Source organism: Lacerta agilis, chromosome 12 (assembly GCF_009819535.1).
Source record: "Lacerta agilis isolate rLacAgi1 chromosome 12, rLacAgi1.pri, whole genome shotgun sequence".
Lineage (NCBI taxonomy): Eukaryota > Metazoa > Chordata > Lepidosauria > Squamata > Lacertidae > Lacerta > Lacerta agilis.
Genome location: NC_046323.1, coordinates 2,918,869 through 2,941,807, shown reverse-complemented (window position 1 = coordinate 2,941,807; position 22,939 = coordinate 2,918,869). Strand labels below are relative to the sequence as shown.

At 41.3% G+C, this 22,939-nt stretch overlaps 1 protein-coding gene across 1 annotated transcript; it reads left to right on the top strand.

The window, feature by feature from the left end:
- The first annotated feature begins 551 nt into the window (after positions 1-551).
- On the top strand, positions 552-20,831 carry STK17A (serine/threonine kinase 17a). The gene is made up of 7 exons (XM_033166071.1): positions 552-715; positions 11,382-11,594; positions 14,757-14,901; positions 15,226-15,352; positions 15,701-15,749; positions 15,835-16,011; positions 17,719-20,831. Exons 1-7 carry the CDS (start codon positions 552-554, stop codon positions 18,041-18,043), a joined length of 1,200 nt encoding a protein of 399 aa, XP_033021962.1. The 3' UTR covers positions 18,044-20,831.
- The last annotated feature ends 2,108 nt before the right edge of the window (positions 20,832-22,939 follow it).

Sequence of the window (22,939 nt, the reverse complement as noted above, 5' to 3'; positions counted from 1 at the left end):
TTTTATACATTCATATTTTCCCCCCAAAATATAGTCCGGCCCCCCAGAAGGTCTGAGGGACAGTGGACCGGCCCCCTGCTGAATAGGTTTGCTGACCCCTGGATTAATAAATAGAATGAGGCGGCTATACCCTCCCCCGCGTGTCCGTTGAGGCTCGCGCACGCGCCAAGCCAAGCCTGCAGGTGGCGCTGCCCAATCGCCGAGCCAGGAACCCTTCCAGCGCAGGGGTTTTCTATGGGTTGGTTCGTTCGTTTGCTTCTGGGCCTTTCGCATGGAGGGCGTGGCTTCCTCCCGCCACTCTTCAGCCGTCGGCCCAAAGAGCGCTTGCGACGGCGGTGGAGACTCCTCCCCTCCGTCCCTCCACTGCGCAGCCGCAGTCCGTCTCCCTGCCGCTGCTTCGAGTTACCTCAGGCAAGAGCGAGCGGCAGAAGCCGGGCAGCGCCGCCTGCCTTCCCATCCTTCAGAGAGTGGCGAGGGACTGAGGAGGAGGACGCTACCTGCCCGCCTGCCTGCCTTCTTCCCTCTTCTGACTTCTCTCTCTCTTGCGCGCCATGAGTCCCGAGGAGAAGCCGCCGCCGCCGCCGCGCCGCTCCCGGGGCAGCCGGGCGCCCCATCAGCCGCGGCGCGGGGGCCTCTTGACGGAGATCCGGACGCGCATCCTCACCGAGCCCTTCCAGGAGCGATACAGCCTCAGCCCCGGCCGCGAGCTCGGCAGGTGAGCGGCGCCGGCAGGAGCTTCCCCGGAGCTTGGAGGGGCGGGGAGCCGCTGCCAGCCCGTGTCGGCAGCCAGCGCCGTGCTGAGCCGCACGTGGGGACGGTGCCCTGCGCGGGCACACGAGTTTTCTTGCGAGCCAAGCATCTCGGAGCCCATTGTAGGAGAAGCGGGGAGGCGGCAGGGCGGTGGGGTGTCGCTCGCTCGGCCTTCCTTGGCAGCTGTGAGAGGCAGTGGGGCGCAGTGGTTAGCGCGCCGGAGTAGGGCCGGGGAGGGAATTGGCACGACCGCGGGTGCCGCGTAACGCGCTCTTATTCCGCGTCTGCAAGAAGCTGGTCGTTGGGTGCGGAGGCGCCTCCACTTCGGAACTCGCTGCCTGTGGAGACCGAGCCGGGCGCCTTCACTGCGCTCCTTTCGGCGTCGGCTGAAAACGCCCCTGCTTAGACGAGCCTGCCCAGGTGCTTAGAAAGCGGAGGGAGTTTTAACCTGCATTAGTATTTTAACTTTAGCACGTTTTTTAAATTCGTCGTCGTTGTCCATTTTGAGACTTCTTCCAATCAAGCGGCGTATAAGTTTCATGAGATAAACAAGTTCCCTCCCTTTGCTGTGACTTGGGGCGTCACTGCCTCTCAGCCCTAACCTACCTCACAGGGCTGTGGGAATTAATGGAGGGGAGTGCCATGCTGCTCCACATTGAACTCTTTGGAGAAAAAGGTGGGTTATAAATACAGTAAACAAACAAACAAATTCCCCTTCTGCCTGTGTCTCTCCCTCACCTCAGCCCCACCCATTTGTGACTTGGCAAAATACATTTGGTCCTGTATGTGTGGAATCAGGTAGCTTGGCTTTGTATGCCCATGGACACATTGTGCTCTTCCCCCATACACACCCCTCTGCCCTACAGAACCAGATTTTCACCCTTTTGGGGCAGTGTTGTTTCCAAGTTTAATGGTTCAGGTAGGAGTTGTTGGCAGTCTACTTATGTGAGCAAAAGTATGCATTTTGTGCACTATTGGATGTGTTTTTATTTTATTTTGTAGGGATTAGAGGTGTGAGTTTGAACCCTTTTCGCAGGAGTGCAAAGAGGGCCAGATTTGATGAAGTGATCATGCATGAGGGGGGCCGACCAAGGTTGTTGAGCTTTTCTGGGAATTTTTTACGATTTTACCCCAAAGTTGTTCAGCTTTTTTTACGATTGAACTTGTTGAGCTTTTTTAAGGATTTGTCCCCTGTAAATAAACTGCCACAGGGGACAGAGAAAACCAACCGGGGGGCCGGATTAGACCCCCAAAACGGACTTTGGACATGCCTGCTTTAAGGATACACCGCTGGTTGATGTATACTTAACCTTGAAAAATTCAAGGCAACGGATGAGTGAAGCTTTTATACTTCACCCTTGTTTAAAGTACGCGAGTTGTGAGTCTTTCCAGTATGAAGGTATACATTCTTCATACTGTCAGGCACAGTACTGATCTTGTAGTCTTTGGTTTGTGTTTTTTAAATCTAAAAATGTATGTTTGTTGTATATGCAGTTTCCTTGTAGAAATACTTGTCATGTTTGAGTAGAGATTTATTCATCCATGTTCAAAGTGAATATCATATAAATTTACCAAAACCTGAAAATAAACACATTTCAAAAGAAATAAAGGAAATTCAATAATACAGTCAAACCTCGGTTGTCAAATGTAATCGTTCTGGAAGCCTGTTTGGCTTCCAAAATGTTCAACAGCCGAGGCACAGCTTCCAATTGGTTGCAGGAGCTTCCCGCACGCAAGCAGAAGCTGCATCGAACATTCAGCTTCTGAAAAACATTAGAAAACTGGAACATTTACTTCTGGGTTTTCGGTGTTCGGGAGACGAAAGGTTCTAAAACGGAGGCATTTGGGAGATGAGGTTTTGGTCAAAAAATAAAGTACTATATCTGCTTTTTTCTGATTGCTGCAATACAATTTTGTATTAGAGATATCTGGGCAGTTGATTTATTGGTGATAGCCAATTTTAAATGGTTATGTGCAAGCCAGGTGAAGTTTAAACCTCTATTAAAATGTTTAACTTTGATCGTATCATAACAATGGCCTACTGAGTTAAAGCTTCCAGTCCCAATTGTGTGGTTCTCTCTACCCCACCCCACCCCCGCCGCCCCAGAATACAAGGGGGCCTTGGTTCTGGAACAGCTTAGTTGTCAAACAAATCGGTTCCCAGACGCCGCAAACCTGAAAGTAAGTGTTCCAGTTTGTGGACGTTTTTCGGGAGCCGAACATCCAACGCACCTTCTGCTTGAGTGCAGGAAGCTCCTGCAGCCAATCGAAAGCCGTGCCTTGGTTTTCGAATGGTTTCGGGAGCCAAACGGACTCCCGGAATGGATTAAGTTCAAGAACTAAGGTACCACTGTATCTGAGATTAAGAATCTCATCCTCTGCTGACAGCTATCCCAGATCTGTTGGTTAGCAGATCCTGCCATCTACTCCATGGACTTCCTTGCAAGTTAAGCAATAAAATAAAATAAAAATCCTTAGATTGATGATGATGATGGTTTATTATTTATACCCCACCCATCCAGCTGGGTTTCCCCAGCCACTCTGGGCAGCTTCCAGCAGATTAAAAACATAATAAAACATCAAATGCAGCCCTTCTTTCATTCACAAATCAAGCACACATCTTTGTACACAAGTGTGGGCCTGCATATATAAAAATGTAACATGAGTATGTGCTCTGAAACTCAAAATGAGTTGCACATCTTATTGGAACATAATATGATCATCAAGGATGTAGATGTCCTGTCCTTACCAAAATCTTCAGGTTGCAACAAAATGCAAAACAAAAAAGTCCAGTTAAAAGTAGTTGCAGGCTGCACCAGTTCTATGTGTGTTTCATTGACAAATAGCAGACTATGGCTAATCATTAGATAGGAGATCAGAGAAAACTTTGGGCATTAAGTGCATCTGCATAAGGCTTAAATTGGGCATAATAATAATATGGCTGGAATTGTATGTTCGCTATTCTGAGTTTTCTCCCATGTTAACAGAATTCATATGTGGAGCTCTTTAATTTCATATATGAAAATATCCATGGAAATTATTTGTGTTGAATTACTGCAGGATGCTGTTCCCTAATCCATAGTGCAGTGATAGTCCTTAACAAGTGTACTACAGCAAGAGTCTGCATATTAGTCAGTGCTCTGCATAGTGAAATATTTGTTTGTGTTTATATTTAAATTACTTATAACCTGCTCTTCATAGTTCATATAATTCCAGAGTGTGGAATGTTAAAATACAGTAAAACATTATGTCATTTAAATACGACTTAAAGTGAAAGCTGCCAGTATACTAATAACCTACACTTATTTATTTAAAATATATTTGGTCTTAATGTGCAAAACAAACCTGTATTGGGGATCATGACATAACTAGCAGAATGAAAAGGCTTCCTAGCCTGTTGTAATTATAATTGGATAACATGCTCATGGGGAGATGGCTGTACACTGGTACCTCAGGTTAAGTACTTAATTGGTTCCGGAAGTCTATTCTTAACCTGAAACGCACTTTCCCATTGAAAGTAATGGAAAAATGGATCGATCCATTCCAGACAATGAAAAACACTCCCTAAAACAGCAATTTAACACGCATTTTACTAACGAGACCACTGATCCATAAAATGAAGGCAATAATCAATGTACTGTACTATAAAATAAGTATTGTAGATGATAAAACTAACATTTTTTTTCTTACATGCACTGATGATAGTCATTGTTTGGATGGGGGGCTTTTATCCATTTCTGCAGTCACACAGTCAACCAGTAGCTGAACTGGGCTCTGCACGATCCCCAAAACAATGGCAGAAGGCAGATTCCCCCAAACGAAGGAGCAAAGCAGAGACAAAGGCACAGGGCAGACTCACATAAACAAATCCCAAAATCCCTTGCAGAATCCCAAAATTTTCCACCACCACCCCTCCCACGGTAGGTGGGCTTACCTGGCTAGGTGCTACCCATCTTGCTACAGTTGTAGGTGGGGCAAGGGTAAAGGGCTTTTCAGCCCAGGCTCATCTTTGTTTTCTTAACAGCTTCACTGCTGTTGGTCTTCGTTAGGTAAGTGTTCCTTACCTAACTTTGGGGCTGGGATGCGACCTGCTGGGCATCCTGCGGTTGTCGCAGCCTTGCTCCCGGCAGTTGGGAAGGCCACTGAGAGCTCCCATTGCTGGATCCTAGTTGCGGAGCCTCCGCAGGCCCCGTGGATGTAGGGGCTTGGCTTCCGGCATTCGCGGAGGCCTTGGAGTGCTCCCGCTGCTGGAGCCCAGTCATGCAAGCCCTGCAGATGTCGGGGCCTGGCTCCTGGCATTCGTGGAGGCCTCGGAGTGCTCCTACTGCTGATGCCCAGCCGCGGAGCCTCCGCAGGCCCCGCGGATGTCTGGGCTTGGCTCTGGGCAGCAGTGAGGCCTCCAAGAGCTCAGAACACTCACTTCCAGGTAAAAAATGTTCGTTACCCGAAAAAATGCAACCCCAGATGTTCGTAACCAGAGGTACCACTGTACTGAAATATTGGCTCATGTATTGATATTTTGCTCCTCTTACAGAGATTTGCATAAAATGTTAATCACCCTACTACTATTATTAAATCCAGGATGTTCAGCTGATTGTTGTGTGACATTTCTCCTTGCAGACAAAATAAGATGGTGATAGCAAAGCCCACAAAAGTTCTAGTGGCTGCTATTGAAAAAATGCCTGAGGATTATACTCAGGTATTTTTTGCATAGAAGCATTGTTAGAAATTTATGAAGACTTGTAGTGGAAGACAAAGAAATAATTTCTGTGACTTTGTGTGGTAGCTGTGTCCCTGCTTAATGGTCATCAAGTCTTTTATTAGCAATGAAGAGATCAGAAGTAAACACAGTCTCTGAACCTAAATAGCATAAAAGTGTATTTTTCCATGAAATTCTGTTTCCATGAAATTACATTGTTCACAGGGGTATTGCATTATGTGATAGATTTCTATATAATTGATTGAGAAATCACTTTGGACAATAATGGGGAAGGGAAGATTTCAAGGGCAGCCTTCCACAGTCTGGAAGGGCCATAACTCAGTGATTGACCATCTGCTTTGCATGCAAAAGGACCTAGGTTCAATCCCTGGCATGTCCCTGATTGGTCTGGAAAAGACTCCTTGTCAATAACCTGGATAGCTGCTACCAGTTAGTGTTGACAGTACCAAGCCATATGAACCAACAGTCTGACTCAGTGGAGGTTCTATGTACTTTGCCACACATAAGGATGTGTGTGTGTTTTGGTTTGTGAAGCTCAGTAAAGCGTAACAACACCTATTATAAATGAAATCTCACTTAAGGTTAATAAAAGATTGCATCCTTGCCATTTGGTGGAAAGTAGCATGCTTGTACATATGAGCCTTGGGCATAGCCCCCCTTAAATCAAGTAAATAAATAAAAACACTTAACTAACTGACCAATTTCACTACAGATAACTCGGTTCTGTCTCCACCCCCAACATAAAGCCTGCCCCTCCCTAAAATAAATCCTGGGTATGCCCATGATTATGAGCTAAATTGGGCTGACATGTAGAAGACACTTCCTATGTTCCTAACCTGGTACATTTCAGATGTGGGAGTAGCCCAAAACATCTGGAGGGCACCAGACTGGGGAGACCTGATCTAGAGTAACTGGATTTGCTAGAGAACATCAGACTTAGGTTTGGATGGCTTTAATTTATTAAGGTACAGTCATACCTCTTGTTACGTATGCTCCGTGTTGCGTACGTTCGGGTTACGCATCTCCACGACCCAGAAGTCCTCCCCGGAGCGCGTGCAGAAGCGCAAAAACCCACAAACTTCCGAGGTTTTTCTTTTTCTTTTTTGTTTGTTCGTGTTAAGTACGCCCGGGTTACGTGGCGCAACCCAGAACGGATTGCGTACGTAACATGGGGTACCACTGTATATAGAAAACTAAATGCCACTGTCCATAGTGTTCCAACCATTTCTGAAAGTGACTGAAGATGTACTTTATGTTAGATTGGTTACCCTTCTGACTCATCCTAATACTCAGGGCATATAAATCCATAGCTTTCCCTTCCCCATTCCTTCCCTAGAAGATGGACACGGTATGACTCTCATTACTCATTTTCTGGGTAGCATTTATGCATTGGTTGACTATAGGGGAAAGTGTGGGAAATATTGAGGGTTATTGTGTATTTTCATAACAAAATAAAAAATAAAAAAATTCCTTCCAGTAGCACCTTAGAGACCAACTAAGTTTGTTCTTGGTATGAGCTTTCGTGTGCATGTACACTTCTTCAGATACACTGAAACAGAAGTCACCAGACCCTTATATAGAGTGAGAGAGTGGGGAGGGGTATTACTCAGAAGGGTGGTGGGAATGGGTGATTGGCTGATAGGTGCGGAAAACCTGTTGACGACTGTTAACGACTGCAATTGGTCTTACAGGAAAAAGCAAGGGGTGAGATGGCTAAAGATAGCTTTGCCATGTGTATTTTATGTTTGCTTACCTTGCCAAAACCTGCTTTTCCCTCAACCCATGTTATTTCCTTGTATAAATTCCTGTACTTATTCAAGGGAAATAGTAGAAAAGCCAGGCGTTGGTGCTGTACAGACATATATGTAGATTTTCCCAGAGAGATCACAAATAGGTAAACCTATAATTCAACCCAAAATACAATTACTTGGAGTCTCATTGCCTTCAAATATTAAGATAATTATTTTAGTTTTCTAAATCAGTCATAAATTCCATTTGCATCTGCTTAAATCTATGTTGGTAGTAGCTGGCATCTACCTTAGTGATACCAGCCTCTTTCCCTAATTTACAATGTAATATAAAAGAGCAGTAGTTGAGTTGCTAGAGCAATAGAGATGACACATGCAAATAGAACTTCGTTGATTTTTTTTAAAAGTACAGTAGTATTGCAGCTTAAAATGATGTGCACTGCACACTTGCCATTTTACTCTCTGTGTCCCAAAAGGGATCAAATATCAGTATACCTGAATTTTTGTTCAGGAGCCTTTGAGCCAACTTAGGAAGTTCATGTATCTCCTAGTAAACCCTGTGACATCTTGTGGAACTTACACTGTAGACAGAACTGAGTTACCGGTAGGTGCGTCAGTAGTCTGACGTATAAGATAGCTTCATACAGGTATGCTCATTATTTACAAATTACATTAAGCCTGAAATTTAAACACATTTAAATTGTGTGTATTGCTTCATGCAATTGGCAAAACACTAATTATTTTTTTAACAGGCAGAAAGGGCATGGGGTTCCAGGTAAAATGACTTTTGGCAATCCCACCCATCATTGGCGATATGTGATTTTGGCTTTAGGTGTGATCCTTGGATTGTAACCCCCACGTAAGTTGCAGGCTTACTGTATGGCTAAATTGCATGCAACTTACAATAAGCTTCACAGAATATCAAAAAGTTGTGAGACTTAAAATACAATGCAGTATGATTACTTTAATAAATGTTACTAATTGGCTATATGTTCAATATTTTCATATTAAAATGCAAAAATGTGGATTTTGTTTCATAAATATACTGTTTGAGATAGGAAAGAGAATTAAGGGATCATATTCTTTGTTATGCATATTGAATCTAACTAGAGAATTCACTTCTGCCCTACATCTTATTCATCTTACAATTGCAGCATTTTAAGTCTGTAGTCTTGCTTCCTAAGGAGTATGTTCCATTGAATTGTTTAGAACTTGCTTTTGAGTAAATATGCTTAGAATTGCCCAGTAAAACAACACAGGTAATGAAACCTTTCATTGAAAAAGGAACTGCTGTCAGTAGAGTATGACTTTTACAACCCCCCCCCCCCCGGCCGCCACCAATCCAGAATGTATGGGAAGACTGTGAATATCCCTATAGAAATAGTGTAGAATTCTGTAAAATCAAATGCAGTTCCGTTACTTGCAAATCCTCTTTCTCACTTTCAAAACAATTAATTTCTTTCCTGAGGTTACTATTAATATGTGTAGCAACCACCATAGTGACATGATATTGTAGTTTACTTTAAGAAACTATTATTTTATGTCACGTTCTTAGATGTTCACTAGTGGATCCATGACAACCAGAGAGTGGGTAAACATATGACGTAAAAGTATTTTGCTTATTGAGCTTGACTTGTGATCAGTAGGGCCTTTGTTTCTTTTCTTCAAGCCCGGAGGCATGCCAACTTAAACCATTCCTTTGAGGTTGGTAGTCTCAAGAAATGACATTGAGCTCTCTTTAATTCAACTCTGAGTTCCAGTGAAACCATTCAGATTTTTAGCCAATGCCATAATGCAGACATCAGATTTAGCTAATGAAACCATTTAACTTTACCCAGAATTTTCTTTCCCAATTAAATTACAAGTTTATAGCCCATACCCAACCAAGAAACCTTCCCTTTCCTGGGGGAAATACATTTGTATTCCTGTAGTGCTCCAACTTCCTGGTTCCACTTAGTTTGCCTCTTAAAGTAAATTCTCACGCCCTGCACTTAGCCACATTTACTTGAAACTAATTTCCATTAATTTTAGTGGAGCTTCTATGTCCAAGTGTGTGTGTGCAGGGGATTTTTTTTTTAAAGCAAGGCAATTTTGATAAATGATGCTTTTAAAAACTAATTAATAAAATGAATCTTAAATTTAGTATACATATTAAAAGCATAAGGATTTCTAATGAAAGTTAAAAAAATTAATGAAGCAGTACTTGTTCTGCTTATCAGCTCAGGTGGACAAATTTGGTATTTCAAGACTACTGAGAGTTAATAGGTTGACATTTTTTCAGTTTTTGTGGACTATAAATCTGAGAAGTCTTAATAGTATACATAAGCAGGGCTTTTTCTCAGTTGGAGCTGTGTTCCAGTACCTCACAGGTGGCAGGCACCATTGCGGGTTGGCTTCCTGACACTGCCCCGCTCTTTCAGCCAGTTGCCAGGCTGGGATAGGAGAAGCAAACAGAATGGGAGGTTGGGGGTGGGGAGAGGTCAGCGCAAGTCTAAGCCACCAAGACACAAACCCTTAAGCAGGGTGGATTTGATTTAAATCATAGTTTTCTACATAGACTAATTCATGCTGGTATAACTTTAATATGCAAGTAGATGAAGATTTTTAGAATAACAACTTTTCATATTAGTTTTTTATCCCCAGTTTAATAGGTTAATCATTCATATTTGGACAACTTTTCTGTTGTACTTAGGAAGGAGAAAAATAATCATTACCTTAATAATAACAATCAGGGTGGATTTGATTTAAATCAAACTGATTTAAATCACTAGTCAGTAAGGCTCAGGGCTGATTTAAATCAAAAAAATCCGATTTAAATCAGATTTTTAAAAATTTAAATCAGATTTTTTAAAATTTAAATCAGCCCTGAGCCTTACTGACTGGTGATTTAAATCGTGATTTAAATCAAATCCACCCTGATAACAATTTAAATACATTTATTAGATCTATTCCACTCCAAACAATCAGAAAAATATTGTTTCTATTCTATTCACTGAACTTCTTGAAACTTAGCACTGAAGGGGTTGATTCTGTATTCATAGGTTTGTAGAACAATAGGATTAAGGTCTTTTTCTCAACTCTGTTCTTGTAGGCAGAGAAACTGCCCAATAATCTTACAAAAACCTCTGGAAGAGCATGACATTGTGAATGGATTAATGGAATTTATTTACCAAAAAAATTAAACATTAGGCTATTTCGTGATGGAATAACCTTTGGATAGTAATATATTTTCCTCAAAAAGCATTTTATTTAAAAAAAATCTGATTTAAATAAAAAATCCGATTTAAATTTTAAAAATCCATTATTTTTTAAAAAATCATTGATTTTTATCCATCCTGCCCTTAAGCCCAACCGTGGCTCCACCTCAGGGAGGCCATGTGATGGCCCAGCTGTGTGTATGTTGCCTTTAACCAGGAATGTGCCTCTGGTTTGGACTCAGGCAGTGGCCATGCATGCATTGCTCCTCCCCTTCCTTTTCCTCATGGAGAGAGATTTGGGTGCTGCCCCAATCTGCTTTGCTGCTGGGCTCCCTCCATCTGTCTATCTGCCTCTCCACTTCCACCCCATCTCTGAAGAATGGAGAAGGAACCCACATACTGTATGAATACTAGGGGGGCGGGCGGGGGAAGCTTTATTTTTTTCAGTCTTCAGATGAGGACTGGACTATATCAAAAGTGAATGTAAGATTTTAGCTAGAGTTCATTCATTTTCTGCTTTGTAATCTAGTTATACAAAAAAAAAAGAGGGCTTCCAGACATTCTGTTATTGCGCCCAGAACGTAGTTTTCAGGCATCATGTGGTGCCTGGCTTATCTACCTGAGTTTCTAACACTTTGCAGATTCACTTATCTGAAAAGCAGACTTCCTTGTTTTTTATGTGTGCTTTGTTGATCAGTGATAGCCATTTTTGTGAACAATCAATTTTTGGCTTTGCCTCCCTTTTGATGATTGGCTGCAGCTATTTCAGGAAGAAACCATGGAGGGGGTGGGAAGAGAGTGGATAAATCCCACATTAGAAATATTACTATAGGAAATAATGGAAATCGTCAACTCATTATGCAAACACTTGCCTAATGAACAATTTCTAGGGAACACATTGTGTGTGTAATGTGGGGCCTGTGTGTAGTTGAAATTTGCTTCCAACTTAACTTTTATTTCTTCTAGGGGGAAATTTGCAGTAGTAAAAAAGTGTGTAAAGAAAGAAACTGAAAAAGAATTTGCAGCAAAATTCATGAGGAAAAGAAGAAAGGGCCAAGATTGCCGGATGGAGATAATTCATGAGATTGCAGTTCTGGAACTGGCACAACGAAATCATTGGGTTATTAACTTGCATGAAGTATATGAAACACCAACAGAAATTATTTTGGTTTTGGAATAGTAAGTATTAATTTCATTATAATCATGTGGTGGGTTTATAAAATGACAGGATTTATCATTAACGTATTTTATTCAAAAGCAATGCCAAATTTTTGCCCCATTTTTGAGCTCTTGTTAGTTTTTCAGAATGTTGCATAACCAGGTGTGTGTGTGTGTGTGTGTGTGTGTTGTCTTAATATATCATCCATAGAAACTTAATGCTACCAATGACACTGCCTTCGCCAGGATTCCAGAGGAATGGAGTTCATAGCTTTAAGGTTCTAAACACTGGAAACCACACCATGGCATGAAAAGGATTGGTTGATACTGGTTGATAGCCCATAGACTTCAGTGGGAGTTTACTCTTTGTAGGACTGCAATCTCAGAGCTGAAACCTTGAAGGAAGTCAGTGCAAAGGGACTTAGCTTGGTTGAAAGGAGAAGTTAGTGGATCCTCAGTCTGATGAGGCTCCTAACTAGTGTTTGAAGATATCTCCCCAAGAAAAGTGTTATTGGGGTTCTGGAGGTATGAGGTTTACAGCAGTACTATTATCAGATATATCTTTAAGGATGTGTTATTCTAAGAGAATAATTATAGGCTTCAAAAAGATTCGTTACTAACCAGCAGATTCCTGATGTTCCTGGAACATATTGACTCATTGAAGCATAACTACTATGAATTGTACAAAGTTCCTATTTTCATGCTTAGGTATATGACTGAACTAGGAAAGCAATGCTTGTCTCTATGTTTGATGCAGTTTTTTAGTACTGTAACACAAGTCCCTGAGAATTTGGAGACTAATATCACAGTGCTTTGCATTGTTTTGTTTGTTCTTTAATTTATATCCTGCCTAGGAAATGGTGTTCAAGAATGTTAAGAATACATAGCAGAATGCAGAATACACAATAAGACAGTTTACACACGAATAAAAACATCCAATGTCTTTTTAATTGTTTATTTTTAGTAATCATAATTGCTGGATAAAGAAATGACTAGCAACTAGGGCTGAGCGATACCTGGTTTTCATCATTGTGATATATCAACCAGCATTCCAAATTAGATTAGGTATTTGTCAGGGTAGCACAGTAGCAAAATATGGGGGGCCAGGAGTTCCTGCAGGGCTGCTTGGTCTGGTAGCGGGCAGCAAAAAATAATAATAATGGTGCCTAAACATTTTCTTTTGGCGCCCATAATCTAGGTCCCAGGAGCCACATGGCTCCTAGCATTCCTATCCCAGTTTCTAACACTGAACCAGCAGCTAAATACTGCAATATGCTGATATATAATGATGTCTGACTCTGGAATGTATCTTGGCTACTTCTTCCTGCCCACCTTAGTTAGGGGAGGAAGAATCAGTCGAGATACAACACACAGCCCTACCAAGCCCCAATATAGCTCCAGCCCCTCAGCTGAGTGAGCCACCATACCTCTCTGGCTCATGTGAGCCAGAGGGGCATCGGCACTTTGCAGCTTTGTTAAACTGCTCAGCTGGGGAGTGCGAAGCCTTTTGCCCCACAGTTTGCCCAGAAACTTCTTGGGCTCTGCCTGCCTGCCTGCGTCTTTGCCATCTGCAGGCAATTTGAGCAGACGTGATGAATCGCCAGCTCAAATTGTCTGAAACCAGTATCACGATATGAACACCATACCAGTTTCAGACAATTTATCAATACAGTGTTTTCCCGAAAATAAGACATACCCATAAAATAAGCCGTAGCAGGATTTCTAAGCATTTGCGCAATATAAGCCATACCCCGAAAATAAGACATAGTGATAGGCACAGTTCTGGAGGGCGCCAAGGAAGAGGCGAGGCTGGATAGGCATGGCTATGCAGCGTACCAACGCGGAGCGGTTAAGAAGATGGGCAGCAGCTGCAGGGCAGCTCCTCCAGTGGGAAGGCGGCTTGGAGGTGACTGGAGAGGTGCGGGCAGCCCCATCAACAAGGTCAGCTCCCCCTGTCAGGTCTCGGTCGTTCTGTGCGTGCTGCAAGCTGAAGCATAGAGGGAGACATACCGGTAGAAAGTGGAAGTAAAAGTCTCCTCAGTGAAGTGAGGAGCAGGACGCTCTGTTTTAGGTATTGTGTGTCCTCAGGGGGAAGAAGTAAAGCTGTGGCTGCACTGTGGGTCTCTCCCCCCCATAACCAACCAGAAACAATCCCCAGACAAGATGAGTGCAAAAAGAAAGTTATTCTGTTGAGTTACATGGATAAGAGCTGCTCATTTACTGAGAGCTCTATTGCTCAACATGAAATATTGGGTCCAGTGGTTCTAAAGGAAATGGAGTCGCAAGAAATTAAGGATGGAATTCTGGGTTTGGAGGGTTATGACGCTGTTCCAGAAGAAGACGACTTAACTGTATTTGAATAAATGTAGATTGCTGTACCATACTGACGTAATAAAAATAAGACATCCCCTGAAAATAAGTGTGTCTTCTTGAGGAAAAATAAATATAAGACAGTGTCTTATTTTCGGGGAAACATGGTATATCATCCAGCTCCAACCCCAACTGCACACCACAAGAGAAGCAGCACTAGGGCAAGGGAGCCTAATAGCAGTGGTGGGGCCCTAGGTGGTGCTGGCCAGGTGCCTATGAGCAGCACCATGCTGAGGACACACTGAAGCCTGGTGCTAGTCCTGGTGTGCAATAGAGTGACTTTTCAGTAGATTGCAATAAACTGTCTTGGCCTGGTCCCTAGAAGTTTTTTCTATGCCTTCTTTCCAGTGAAGGCATCTGGGCTCTCTCTTTTTAATGTTTTGGGACTGGATCAGTAAAAGAGAAGCTAGTGCTGATTCTGTGGAATTATTTTTTTGATTCTGTCAATATTCAAATGACTTTTCTCAAAATCATATCACTAACTGAGCCAAGCCATAGCTTAACTTTGGGGTAGCACAGCAGCAAAAAGTAGGGAAGGAGTGAAGCACCCATTATTTTTCATCTTGACTACCAGTACTCTTGCTCTTTCATGCTTAGCCATGGTTTTGCTTAGCAATTCATCTGGACTAGGTCACTGAATAGCTAGGTAGGTTACCAGAATACTGAAAAGCTGTTTATTTACCAGTTAGACCTATTTAAGGCAAGCATACACATTTCACATACGCTGCGAGCAATAAGGCTATTGGAGTGAATTGTTGGGTATTATTTCTCTTCTCTAGAAAAGTTTAAATATATATATATGTTTTTCCTCAGTGCTGCTGGAGGAGAAATATTTGACCAGTGTGTAGCTGAAAGAGATGATGCCTTCAAGGAAAAAGATGTTAAGCGTCTCATGAGGCAAATTTTAGAAGGTGTTTCGTTTTTGCATCGGAATAATGTAGTTCACCTTGACTTGAAGGTAAGATGTGGTTTTGAAGTATGGAGGCAATATGAAGAACCACTTTTTGTAGTTCAGAGTGGGGAACCATTTCCAGAACCTGCCCTACCCTATGGACCATTTTAGACAGGTAGGTGGTCACCCAGCTATCAGTTTATATCATGTCAGCTGCTCAAATCTAAAGTTGGGCACAGACTTAAAAGGCAGCAAGCAGCAAAGCCTGCTGCATTTCAAATAGCAGACACAGGCTTCCCTATTATCTTGGTGCTGTAGCAAATTTTAAGCAATTAAAATTTATTAATAGTTGTATTCTTCTAATACTACCTTTATTTATTTTATTTTCAGCCCCAGAATATTCTGCTAACCAGTGAATCACCACTGGGAGATGTTAGAATAGTTGACTTCGGCCTCTCCAGAGTAATGAAGAATAGTGAGGAACTAAGAGAAATTATGGGAACACCTGAATATGTGGGTAAGTTCTTAGCAAGTAACTAATGTGATAAAGGGCAAGCAGTAATGGGGTAATCCAAATATTTGGATTAAAGTATCAGTCAGAGTTTCAAATCTGCATGTTCTCTTGAAAGACTTGGTAATTAAGTTGTGGCAATGATTCAGAATATCCAAGAACACACTGTAAGAAACATATACAGAATTAGTGCAAGCTACATTTATTAGTTCTCAAGCTTCTGATACCTTCATTGATAAAAGCTACAGAAGTAGGTTGATGATTCTATACTACTGGCATCTATATCTTACATTGTTCATGTTTTTAGTAGAATGCATAGCAACCAGCTCTATTTTGCCCCCCCCCCTACAATAGCTCCAGAAATTCTGAGTTATGATCCAATCAGCACTGCAACAGACATGTGGTAAGGAGAGCTCTTTATTGAATAGTTGTTTTATAAACTGCAAGTTTTCCTCTTAAGAAGCTTATGTGTGATTATTTCATTTTAGGAGCATTGGAGTGCTAGCATATGTTATGCTCACAGGAGTATCACCTTTCTTGGGAAATGATAAACAGGAAACATTCTTAAATATATCTCAGATGAATGTTAATTACTCTGAGGATTTTGACCTTATATCTGAATTTGCTGTGGATTTCATCAAATCTCTTCTGGTTAAAAAGCCTGAGTAAGTTATATTTAAAAGTTTTTTGCTTCATTGCCTTAAACCATACAAGGCACAAATAAAATTCAGTTCAGATGAAACATTGCTGGTTTATGAAAGCATGGTTACAGAAGCCAGGTATGTGCATTAGTCCTGTGGGCTACTTCCCTAACATGCTGGCTTGTGCATGGTGATCGTGGCTTATTTTTAAATCTTGAGTTCTGAAATTGGGAACTCTGGTTTAATGGCAGCTAACTAACTATGATATTGAACCAGGATCCTAATATTAATAAACCATGGTCTATGAAGGTGGCAGCATTAACATTCAAATCAGGCCATTGACGTTGATTAAATTTTTTGCAGATTACCCATAATAGCATGGGCCACATTGTTCCTAATACAGCACAGATGTCTTATCATTCGACAGTTTCTCACTTTTTTATGTACTATAAGGTCTGAGTTCTTCTTAAAAGTATGCTTCCATAAATTTATAGTGGTATTCTATGAATTTTAAACATTGAAGTAATCAATGTCTTTGAATTAAAGAAGTTTTCCTGCCTTTTAAAATGCCCCCCAATAAACTAAATTTAATTACACATTACTCCATAAGTTCTTCTAGTAATGTTGCAGTGTTTATTGTATTGTAGGAGCTAATGCAACATAGCAAGTGAAAAACATCCATCTACTGCTGACCTGCTAGCTATTTGAATAATTAGGAAACCCTTGAATTTACAAGCAAGTTGGAGACCCCACCTCTTCACATCCTTGTCTTTGAAAAGCCACTCGGGCATCCACAGACTACTGTTCCTAAACATGTTCTATAGGTTGCTGCCTAATTGCAGTTAGAATGTATTTCAGGAAGTTGTTTCTGATTTTTGCATCAGAAGTGAATTTAGCTATTCTTCAGTAGTTTTGAAGCCTAAACTAGAAAACTTGCTCAAGGGATATAACTGCTATGATATTGGTAAAGTAGCTGAACTCTTTGGAGAGGAATGTTCAAAATATTTAGAATTCTTGAAGATTGTACATTTCTACAGATTCCTTTACAGTACAGTACTACTTGTGACTTCATGTGACCATTACAAAGTGAACACTACTGAAAGTCCATTTCAGCTTTTAAAACACACTTGTGGACTGTATCTTAACATTAGGAAAATCCAAAATCTTTACATTGAAGTAGAAATATTCTGAAATTTGTGAAGGGGCTCCCAAGATTCACTTGCTCTCTAGTGATCTAAAATGTGAGCCACATAAAACAGTTGTCAGATGGAGGCAACAAAATTGTATCTAGGTGCAATTTGTCTAGCATTGCTCACCATGTAGCTTGGTTGCTGCTATGTGGTTTGTCATTGCACTTCTGTAAAAGATTTATGTGGAAGACTCGCAACAGTTTGGCCAGTCCAACTGACAAGTTGCTGCACAAATACCCTTCTCTGCCTGATAGATGCAATTTTGAGCAGCCAGCTGCCCAACTATTTTGTATGAGGTGGACCTGAGCCTGCCCTCTGTACAAAACATACTATAAGCAAGTACATTAATGCAACATCTTTTTCACTGCATGGGGACTATTATGAAAAAGGTTAATGCATGTTAAGCACAGATCAGTTTAATGATGAATTTCTAGTGGGAGGAAACTGTTGACATAATGGATAATGTGTTCTGAACTGGATTTTTAGCATTTCATCCTTTTGGCCAGTCTTTTTGAGCAAGTGTTCCCTCTTTTCTGTCTAGGGAACGGGCAACAGCAGATGAATGTTTGGTACATTCTTGGCTAGCACAAATGGATGTTCCTGATACTATATACTGGATAAAGAACACAGAGGAAGCAAACACTGTTGTTGTAAATGAAGAAGATTTTACTTCTGAAAATTCTACAGATGGAGAAAAAACAGAAGAGTCATTAGTGTCAGAAGAGCTGATTGTAGTAGCTTCATATACCCTGGGCCAATGTAGGCAATCGGAAAAAGAAAAAATTGTTGAACAGAACACCATTTCCAAGCGCTTTAAATTTGAAGAACCATTGCTGCAAGAAATACCTGGAGAATTTATTTACTGAATTGCAACTTGTTTCTGCTCTTTTGAGACTTTGAAACATTAACTTGGGAGACCAATTTATGTATCGCCAAATGTACATTTATATGCAAATACATTTCTTGATAAAGTAGGATTCAAAAGTCAATGAGAAAACTGTGCCAAACATCTTAACTTTTGTGGATTTGGTATGTGTACGCTTACCTTAATTGGTCAAGCAGCATTACAGATGACACCCACCACCCCACCATGATCTGGCAGCAGACTGTTTTCTCCAGCTGGCACGATGACAATTGAGTCATTGCACTGGCAGGGGAAGCAGATCGCAGCATTCCCAAAATTGGCCAGTCATGGCAGGCTGCTTGGCTAGCCCTGGTCCACCTCTGGGGTACTTCACTTGGGCCAGTTTTCCACCTCCTTGGTAAGGCACCAAAAAGAATTTGGATATGCAGCCCACAGTGTTGGGCACATGTGCTTGCTTTTTCATCTTCCTGGGGCTGCAGACTTGGTTTAACATCCAGTGTCCAGATTAACGTGGCTGAGTCACAGAAGTATGTGTTGGGAACAACTTACGCCTTTCCTGTCCTCTAGAATCAAAGCCTGTTGTCTAGATCTGTTAGTCATCCAGCTGGGGAAAAATGATCTGGGCCCATGGAAAGACGGATAGACCTCATTTTGGCCATCATGGATAACCTCAAGGCTCTAAATGAACTATACCCTAAAATGGCCATATGCTGGTCTGAGTTGCTAGAGAGGTGTCAATGGTGGCATATTCTGGAACTCGCTAGGATTACCAAGGCAAGGAAGGTGGTGAACTGTGTAGTGGTGCGCAGAATTGAGGCAACTGGTGGAAGGGTGATTTGGCACCCAGACATCACTTTTGACAAGGATGTGCTTTTCAGGCACGATGGTGTGCACCTGTCAGTCATGGGTAATGATGTTTGGCTCTCAAAATATCATTGACGGCCTTAGGTCCTGGTTGCAGATGTAGGGGGTTTTGCAGCCAGCCACGTTTGGCTTGGGTAGCAGTTTAGGCATTGGGTAAGCCTTAGTCTTTGGTGGCGAGGGGGGTGTAGCCTCTGCATGCTCCTCCAGTATTCAGGGGTATCCCCTTAAAGGGATCTGGTAGGAGTCGCATCTCTCCAGAAGCCCAGGCTGGAGCTAGGGTCATAGCACTCCTCAAGGCGGCTATGACCATGCAGGGGATTTCTACTTGATGTATGTCATAGGACCTCTTTGCCTAGAGTTGACCCCTAACAGGTATACCCCAGCAGGCGTGCTGGTAGTTCAGTGGTTATACCCCATGCATATGCTAAACCTCTACATCTGTAACCAGTAAAGTTGTGGCCTAATTTCACCCTAATCAATGTTGTCCTGTTTATTCGGGTGATGGGTATGGAGGGAGGGGCACCTGTGCCATGCAAGTTAAATGCCCTTCAGAAAAGAGCAGAAAGTAGCATTTCTTTTTTCTTCTTCTGTTGGTATGTGTAAAGCTTTTGTGCTATATCCTGTTTTAACTATTCATGGTTGGGGTTGCTGTCCTAGTGCAAGTGACCATTGATAAGTATCCCACTTGTTTGGACAAGCTGATAAACATTGATTTTCACCAAGTGCAGCAAAGTACCAAAATATAGTTATGCCCAAATTCTAAGTTGCTATTAGAGTAATCCAAAGTCCTGAACCACTGTGCTGGGCAGGATTTGGATGTGGCAGACATGTCCCTCTGCTGGGCCTACTGAAATGGTGGGTGGTACAACTGCAGGCTGTAGCCAGTAGAACCTCCAAAATGGGCTGGCTCTTGGATAGGGAGGGAGTGGAGCTGGTGAAAATAAGCACAACTGCCCCTCCCATTACTTCTCCCCTGGCCAGCATGAGCAGTAGAGTTTTGGATGTGGTGGTAGCACCACTATTCCACTCAGCCTGCTCCTCCTGGCTGAGAGTTAGGATTGCTCCACAAGCTGGTTTATTTTCTTCATGCTGGTTTAAGTCTTCTATCGCAGAGCATAAAAACTTTTATCATTTTTTCCAGCACAAATTAAAAATACAGTTTGCATTGTACAGTAGTAAACTTGGTAAAATATTTGGAGTTTTTAAATGTACTTCTAACAATGCCAGCTTGATCTTGGTTGGCTGCTTGGAGACATTGCTGTACTCTTATTATATTAAGACTAATATTAAGTCTAACGTAAGTTATAAGCAAAATTTAAGTAACTCTGTAATGAAAAAAGTAGCTAATACGTAGGGATGCCAATTAATTCCAAAAACGTAATACTGTCAATTTGAAATGCTACAGTACAAAAATTAACTTTATGAAAAATGTAAATAAGTGCATGTATAAAGTATAAAGTAGGAAGGGGAAATTCTCCAAATGTAGAAAGAGGGATTCTGGGCTCTGGTTCCTGTAGCTGCAGTTCATAATGTTCTCAAATGAGTTGTCCTTTCTCATATAAGCTATGGTGCTTTTCTTACAGGAACTACTGAGTTTCTGAGACGCAGCACATGCGTTTAGCTGGATCAATTGCAAATTACCACCTCTAGGTATCAAATACCTGGGATGGCAGAGTTAAATTAGAGTATGATCAACTCCTTGTAAGTACTCTGTAGTAATCTAAGGGGAAGATGAAATGAGATTCAAAGCAAAATGAGTATCAGACCAATTTAAGTTACATAGTAATGTAAAGAAGTGCTGTGCCTTTAAATATTTCTGCAAACTCCTGGCAGATGTATGCTTACTGTGTGCCTTTGAACACACAAGAACTGTTGGCAAATGTGAAACCATTTGCTTTAATGTAATAAACTGGTTTTTCCTGTTCTTGATTATGTTTTTAGCACTTACCTACTGTAAGTTACAATAAACTCCACAAGTCTTAGGGAGCCCTTAGCTCAAGTGGTTTTCTGTTCCTCATAAGTGCTAAAGAGAGGTAGCTGGAATCCCAAAGCTTTGCCATCAAGTATTGTAACTGGGGCATTAATGGCTTCATTTCCTGTTCTGTGCCTTTCGAAAACCATTGCCACCTTCTAATAGCTGACTGTAGCATTTGTTTCAGCAGTGTCCAGTGTCTACTAGAAAGCAAATGTTACACTTCACAGTTGGAGACAGCCCTTTATTTTCCATGCAGTTCAGTTGAAGTCTGAGAGTAGTTCTGAACTACTGTGAAACAGGTTGAGGTTTGCAACTGCTGCCACAAGTCAATAGAGAAATCTGTTTTCATTTAGTGTGGTGCTATATCAAGAGACGGTTACTTTGTTGTAATTGCTTTTCTTCTGTCAACACACCAGTAGGAATTTAGATAAAAACTGCATTTCTTTCCTTGAATTGGCTAGAATTCAACTTGTTTCCCTGACTTCAGCAGTTTATTTTAAATTCAACTGGCTGCACTTCTGTTAGCATATTGAATATTCAACAAAGCTGAATCAGTTTATTTGCTCTATACATCACTGCCTTCTCTTTGTAGCTAGAAATTATTTTGTGACCATTGGGCTTAATCAGCTCATGATGCAAGGAATAATACAATTGAAAAGTGCTACTAATGGAAGTAGATGAATGACAGTGAAATGTCCACTTGCCATCTATTCCTTCAACATCAGTCTCATTAACAATGAGAGCAATATCTAGTCATTTGGAAAATGTATGTAACATCTTTAATTGTTCACACTCTGTAATATATTCAAATATTAAGGTGGTTGGTAAATGAGTTCACCTTTGTGAAATTTTTTAACTCCCCCCCCCCCGGCAGCATCTTTTGTTGACAGCTTTTTTTTTTTAACGTTAAAGGGATAGTGGCCTGTACTTTATGAAATGGCATGTGCTTTATGAATTAGTGTAGGATTAAGGTGGCATGCACTCTTAAAGTAGCAATATGTTGGCAACAAATTAGCTAGCTTATTTTTTATTTATTTATTTATTTGAGTTAGGCTTTGCTTCCAGGGGCCAATCAATCAAAATGCAAAATTTATTATGGTCAACAACCAGCACACATATTAAAACATAGAATTGATCAGAAATACAATCTAAAATATATTCTAAAAATTTAGTCTGACATGATTTATCATCATTAATTCATTACGTAAAATATAATTGGATAATAATTATAGTACATCAAATAAATGAACTATGTCAAATAATAAATCGGTTTCTTCTCTAACTCTGTCATAAATTAGTTTGGGTGCCACTAATTTGGGTGGACCGAATCTTAATGGGGTTAGCACAAAATTTTGCCACCTTGGCTGTCACATATGAATTGGAGTCTGAGAGAAGCCATTTTATATAAAAATCTTCAGAGCATCCTGGGAAATGGACCAATATCGTATGAATAAGATCGTTTCGTACGTCGTCATAGAAACAGAATCATAAGAACACGTGTTCAATGGTCTCTACTCCGGATTTACACGGGCAGAGTCTGTCGCCCAATGGGACCCGTCTAAACTTCCCTTGCAGAACAGTGGATGGCAGAATGCGATTTCGGGCCAGGATAAACGCTCTTCTATGAGATTGTATCTTGAGAGTAGTTAGATACCTAGCTGGGAGAGATAAATATCTCCGTTCATCTGGAGTTAAAAAAGAGGAACATTGCTTAAATCGTTTTGTCTCAATATCTGTTATCCTCTGCTTGACACTGTTCTTTGCTAAATTGTAACCACGAGAAATAAGAAGGGTTGGGTGAAGACCTATACTCAGCATCTTATTAACTATGGCCCTACTCCAAGAAGATCGATGTTTGTCTTTTAATGCCAGCGGGGCAAGCCCTGGGGGTTCAGATGTAGTTTCAGCCAAAGGTTACAGGCTTGTATCCAAACTCTGGCTTCCACACAGATAGTACCTGTTTCTAGTCGTAGCGCGGCATTTGACATGCAGGGGGGCGTTTGAAGAGCTGCTCTAATAAACTTTGACTGGACCCTTTCAAGTGGGGTCAGATTTGGT